Source organism: Limulus polyphemus, unplaced genomic scaffold (assembly GCF_000517525.1).
Source record: "Limulus polyphemus unplaced genomic scaffold, Limulus_polyphemus-2.1.2 Scaffold4172, whole genome shotgun sequence".
In the NCBI taxonomy this organism is placed as follows: Eukaryota; Metazoa; Arthropoda; class Merostomata; order Xiphosura; family Limulidae; genus Limulus; species Limulus polyphemus.
The window spans coordinates 36923-43360 of NW_013669782.1; the positions used below are offsets into that span (position 1 = coordinate 36923).

Consider the following 6438-nt stretch of genomic DNA (forward strand, 5'->3'; position numbering starts at 1 on the left):
AAACAGGTAATGGAAAAGGTCAAATAGGAATCTAGTAGCAGAGGAGAAAAAAACAGGTAATGGAAAAGGTCAAATAGGAATCTAGTAGCAGAGGAGAAAAAACAGGTAATGGAAAAGATCAAACAGGAATCTAGTAGCAGAGAAAGAAAAAACAGATAATGGAAAAGGTCAAATAGGGATCTAGTAGCATAGAAAGAAAAAACAGGTAATGGAAAAGGTCAAATAGGGATCTAGTAGCAGAGAGAGAAAAAACAGGTAATGAAAAAGGTCAAATAGGGATCTAGTAGCAGAGAAAGAAAAAACAGATAATGGAAAAGGTCAAATAGGGATCTAGTAGCAGAGAAAGAAAAAACAGGTAATGGAAAAGGTCAAATAGGGAACTAGTAGCAGAGAAAGAAAAAACAGATAATGGAAAAGGTCAAATAGGGATCTAGTAGCAGAGAAAGAAAAAACAGGTAATGGAAAAGGTCAAATAGGGATCTAGTAGCAGAGAAAAAAACAGGTAATGGAAAAGGTCAAACAGGAATCTAGTAGCAGTGAAAAAAAAAAGGTAAAGTGGTATAAATTTTCTTATCTGCCTATCTAAAAGCCAACCTCCTCAAGAATTCAGGTATGAACATTTAGATGTGACTAAATTGGAAGATTTGCCTATTAAAATAATCAATTATTATTAATCAACAAGTAATATCTTAAATAAAATGACAGAGTTCTGTCAATAAGCTTAAACGTCAAAAAATAAAATCTTATGCTGTTAACTTCCAGTATGAACTAACAGAAAATATGAAAAATGTGTTTAATTATTTGTGTGTCTTTAATATTTCCTACAAAAACACTGAAATTTCTCTAAAAAGCTATAATTGGTGGAAAGATAACATATAGTTGGACCACCGAACCGCCATCTGCATTACGAGTTTATGCTTTTTATTATGGTTTATCTTTGTGTAATGTTTCTGTAAATTCTCAAATTAACGATAACACGATTTTGATCTCTTTTTTTTTCTGTCTTCTGGACATGCAGCCAAACTCCGTGAGAATGAATTTGGTATATCTGGTCAAGGTTCCCCGTTTAGAGGAAGATCACCAGTTCGCTCCATGCTCGGCAAGCCGTCGCCATGGCGGATCTCCTCTCCATCACCCGGAAGGAGTCGGAGTGTTAGTCCAGAGTACCGAACGACGTGCCTCTATAGACCATCTCGTAGTCCTAGCCCCAAAATCATTCCAACCCACAGTGAATTTTACGGTAGGGTACCGATAGAGCATCGATCCCGTAGCCCGAGCCCAGCTTCTGCGCACAGCCTACCATTGCAGCGTGTGTCGCGAGGGAGGAAGTTGCCACCCACCCCCAACAAGCCCTCCACTTTGCGTCTTGACGTTCGATCCATAGAACGAATAAACTTTCCTATTGTGTCTCGTTCGCCTACACTGCCCATGCCCGTTAACAAATCCCAATTCAACATTAACTTTCCCAAAGTGAACGCCTCGCCCACTCGTCTGCCAAATTCCCAACTGCCGTTCTGGCAACAAAGAACTACTCCGGGTTCTGGCCTTCACAGCCTGTCTCTAAGGCCAGGCGGAAGGGCGGCTAGTAGTGTCAGTTTGCCACGTGGTCAGAAGCAGACTCGCAATATTGGCCATCACCATACAATGTCATATATGGACAGACAGTTTGTCTCTCGGGGTCATAATAATGAACCGCTAAGTTTCGAAGCTGCCGCTTCGATCGGAAGAGGTTCTAGACAGCTTCCGTTGCCAATGCCTAACGGCTACAAGCCAGGCCAAAGACAGCGAGAAAGAAGAGGAAAAGTTGCAACCTTGATTGGTTTGCGGACAAGCCATATGGGGCCACAAAGTGACTCCGAAGATGATTGGTGCTAGTTAACCAATCACAGGTTGCAGCCAGGCCGTATTGGACCACAAAATGACATCGATGATGATTGGTGCTAGTTAACCAATCACATGTTGCAGACAGGCTGTATGAGACCACAAAGTGACTCGGATTATGACTGGTGTTAGCTAGCCAATCACAGGTTTGCAGACAGGCCGTATTGGACCACAAAGTCACTCTGATTATGATTGATGCTAGCTAGCCAATCACAGGTTTGCATACACATCGTGGGACCACAAAGTGACACCGATGATGATTGGTGCTAGTTAGCCAATCACAGGTTGCAGACAGGCTGTATGAGACCACAAAGTGACTCGGATTATGATTAATGTTAGCTAGCCAATCAACGGTTTGCAGACACACCCGTGGGACCACAAAGTGACACCGATGATGATTGGTGCTAGTTAGCCAATCAAACAAATAAACTGACAGAGAAAGAGCGAATTTATAGGAGTGAAATGCAAGATTTCGCCAGAAGTGGCGTAGAACGTCACGTTTCTGAACAAATTATGATATTGTATATATAAAAAAAATTGTTCTATTCCTAATGATTATAATGAGCACTTCAATTTGACTATTTGTTTTCAATCTTTTAGGGGTTCATTGCTAAAAACTTTTGTTTGTCATTTGAATTATCTTAATGACTCTTAACCCTTTGTCTTTCATGCTCGTTCTCTGTGATAGAACACACTGTTGCGTTAAATGAAAAAAAAATCATGATATCGGGATTAAGGCAGGACATTAGGACTGGATCATCTCGTTAGCATAACTTACAACCCTTGCAGCCATATTTAAAAAATATTGCGCAATGATTGTGAGTGGATGCTTTATTATTATTTTTCTTGTAGCTGTAATTCTAGTTCATCAATAACGAAATGGCTTATTTTCGAAGCATTGATCTTGTTTCCTATACTAAAAAATTCTTGTAATTGTTACCCCCCTTTCAACAATACCAAAATGGCTTCTTTTGAAAGCATTCGTCGTATTTCCTATATTAGAAGCTTCTTGTAATTGTAACCCCCCTTCAGTACTATCGATCGAAGTGGCTTATTTTCGAAGCGTTGATCGTATTTCCTATTTCAAAAACTTCTTGTAATTGTAACCCCCCCCCCCGTAAACAATACCGAAATGGCTTCTTTTCAAAGAGAACAGCGTATCTTATATAAATAAATCTTCTTATAGTTCTAATCCCTTTCAACAATATAGAAATGGCTTCTTTTCAAAGCATTGGTCGAAATATTGTTTAAAGCTTATAAATTCTACCAGTCGAACAGGTAAATTATTAGCGTTGTAGCTTGCTGAAAATTTGTTGACATCTGCGCATGCGTTGTAGCACGGTTAACGCGACTATTTAGAAATAGGCACTAAATTTATTAAATAAACTTTCTATATTTCATCACTTGCCTAATTTTCGATTTGGGAAACTGTTCATGTCTTTTTCTCTCTTTATAAACTCATGTTTCGATTTTTCTTCTTCAAATAGCTTACGACAGGTGGCGCATTATTAGGAGGATCGAATATTCACAAGTTGATAAGAAAATTTGAATAATGTTTAAAAACCTCGTTCCCCCCCCCCCCCAGGTTTCAGTGTTATTGATGGGTATTAATGTTTTTATCCTTTAAATTGTACAGGAGATATACTTTCTGAAATTTATTGCACAAATATATGCGTGAATTTATAATTAACTCCAACAAATAAACAGAACTTTTAAAGCCAAACGTAAGTCATTGTTATCAGTATCAACCTGGTAAAAATGTTGTCGTTTGAGATAAATTTCTTATGGTTTGTATGACAATCGATAGCAGCTGTCCAATAATTGACTATTTGCATTATATGCGCATATAATAAACTTCAAACTCATTCAATTTGTCCTTTAGAATTCGCCGTACCGTGCATTGAATCAGATGCTGAAAAAAAAATACGGGAACCGAGTAAATAAAACTCAAGTTTTGTAGGAGAAAAACAAACAAACAACTTGCACATGTTTTGATTGATCTCATGATTATTATATCAAAAGAAACGAGAATAATACGAAACGTTACTGAATTGTGTTTTTTGTGTTCTCAAGTTACTCAGACTTCGTTGCTTGTTTGTCAAATAAGTATATATATTTTTTTAAAGATATTGTCCCGCTTCACATTAGTTTAGTGGGTTACTTCAAAAATTATTAGATTAGTAAAGAGGATGATTTGGTTTTGGTTTCATGTTTTGGTGATGATACTGATTACAAACAGGATGATTTGGTTATTATGTTTGGTGGCGGTGCTGGTTAGAAACTTGATAAACAGATTTTTTTTTTATGTTCAGGGGTAATATTGATTACAAAACGGGATAAACTGGGTTTTTTAAGAGGTGATATGGTTCATCTCTTGTACCTGGTTCCCTTCCAGTATTTACAAATTCGCGGCGGATCTAATTTTAATCCAAATAATACCACACTTAACGAGCACAAGGTGAAATTTCGTCTAAACTTCTTGCATGTTATATCAACTAATATCAATTGTTCGATTTTAACAGCAGTCTCATTTAGAGACCTAAAGATATATGTCAAATCAATATTTTCGGCAATATATATAAAACCATTCAAATATTCAAAACAAAATATTTGTGTATCGAACCACATGGGATATATAAAACAACGCCCTCTATGCATAAGTAAGATTTCATTTAATTTTCTCCAATTTTCAATATGAACTTTGACATTAGATAAGAACTTAACTTCAAGTTCACAGGTAATATTATAAAAAACCTTTACTGTAGTTAAAAAAAATGTATTTAAATGTTTATACAACGTTATCACAAGACGATAAAACTGCTCGTTTATATGATTAGTTACGTAATATGTTAACCCTAACTTTTAGGACTCGTACGTCCTTGTTTTTCAATGTGAAGTTAATTGAGAAAAAGAAATGTGTGCCTTTTCTAAACTCAGAAGAGTCGTTTATATTAACTCAATATTTCGGATTGTTTACGATTGCTCTAAGTATGAAGATTTAGTATATAATTATGGGAATATTATTGTGAATTATTAATGTTGCCTACAAAATGGCGAATACGGGTTACTTGATAATAGCGATGGATCCTCTTTAACTGCATACGACTCACTTCCTTAGAGAGCTACGTAAGCATTAATGTTTCGATTAAGTTATAAATAAAGTTCACCTAGAGCCAGGAGTCTTTGTAGAACAGTGTCGCATTTCTGAATATCCTAGAGCCAGGAGTCTTTGTAGAACAGTGTCACATTTCTGAATATCCCAGATACTACACATTTCATTGTAGCTTTTCAGCAAGATTTTCACTCCTTTTAGCCCACGTGTCAAAAGATTCGTCACCTTTGAACTTTAATGTTATTATTATCACGTATCCCGCTTAATTGTGCTCTTATTGAACTGTTATTTCTAATATTAATTAAAATAAAACAAATTATGAATATGTTTATAACTAATTCTATATGCACAGTTACAAGTAACTTTTAAAGTCAGCAACTGACGCATGTTCCACACGTGTATATATAATATACATATATAAATATATACATAAATCTATATAAATTACAATCACTATCCTCTTTTGTATGTTGCCGCCTTGTTTATGAGGATTTCTCAACTTTTTCGAGCCAGAATGTATGTATGAATAATTTTTATTAAAATATTAGTTGATTCCTAATTGCTTAGGAACAATGCAACTTTGAGGAGATAGATGTTTTAAGAAATGATGAGAATTTGCTGCTCTTTGGTCTCCTAAATGGTTTATAATGACTGTTTAATAAAGTGACGAAAACAAAATAAGGACCAATCTATGGTTAACTAGTGTTCTCACTGACGTAATGGCTGTTACTAGAATTCAGCTTTGATTGGTTGTTTGGAAGGACTTTTTCTTTCTTAGGAAAAAACCTTAATTTACTTATACAAAAATAGGAATACCTCAACAAGTTCTGGATTAACATAAATCCTTATCTAAACAGAAAAGTTTAGTAAATCTTTTAATTTCCCGACTGGGAACAAGACACGCAATTTACTGTGACATCGTTAACGTTTTCAGTTTGAGTGCTTGGGTTGTGAATGGTCTATGAGAATAGATATCTCTCAATAAAAGATAACGACGTGGCGAGGTAATAAAGTCTACCTATTTTGCACTATTTCTGGGTGATTGACCTAGTTTTGAAACTCTGGGCTTTGTTAGTTGTAGTTTTGATAACATTTTTAAACTATCGTTTAACTTTTCATCACCGGTCTTCTTTTGATTTAAATTTCTCCTTACACTAATTTGAGAAGATATTCAAGAACAAAGTTGTCTGTCTGTATGTCAGGTATCCTGTTCATGTATTGTAGAAAAAAAAATCGTCATAAATTACTTGGAATTATTCAAATATGGCTATTGTTTCGTTGACTTTTTAACGAATTTCTGAATGAAACCGGTAGGAGAAAAAAAAACGATACAAGACACAAAGTTCATAAGTTAAGAGTTTGATTCTGGTCATGTTTTTACCACACTTATCAAATTGTTCGCTATTCTAACTCTTAGCTCTCACTTGTAAGGATGGAAAACTTCT

At 35.6% G+C, this 6438-nt stretch overlaps 1 protein-coding gene across 1 annotated transcript; it reads left to right on the top strand.

The window, feature by feature from the left end:
- Positions 1-913: 913 nt before the first annotated feature.
- LOC111088640 (voltage-dependent calcium channel type A subunit alpha-1-like) lies at positions 914-2162 on the top strand. The gene has a single exon (XM_022399343.1). It carries the CDS (start codon positions 1093-1095, stop codon positions 1873-1875), a length of 783 nt encoding a protein of 260 aa, XP_022255051.1. The 5' UTR covers positions 914-1092; the 3' UTR covers positions 1876-2162.
- Positions 2163-6438: the final 4276 nt, after the last annotated feature.

Coding starts and splice junctions, on each gene's coding strand:
- LOC111088640 (XM_022399343.1), top strand. CDS start 1,093: ATGCTCGGCAAGCCGTCGCCATGGCGGATCTCCTCTCCATCACCCGGA.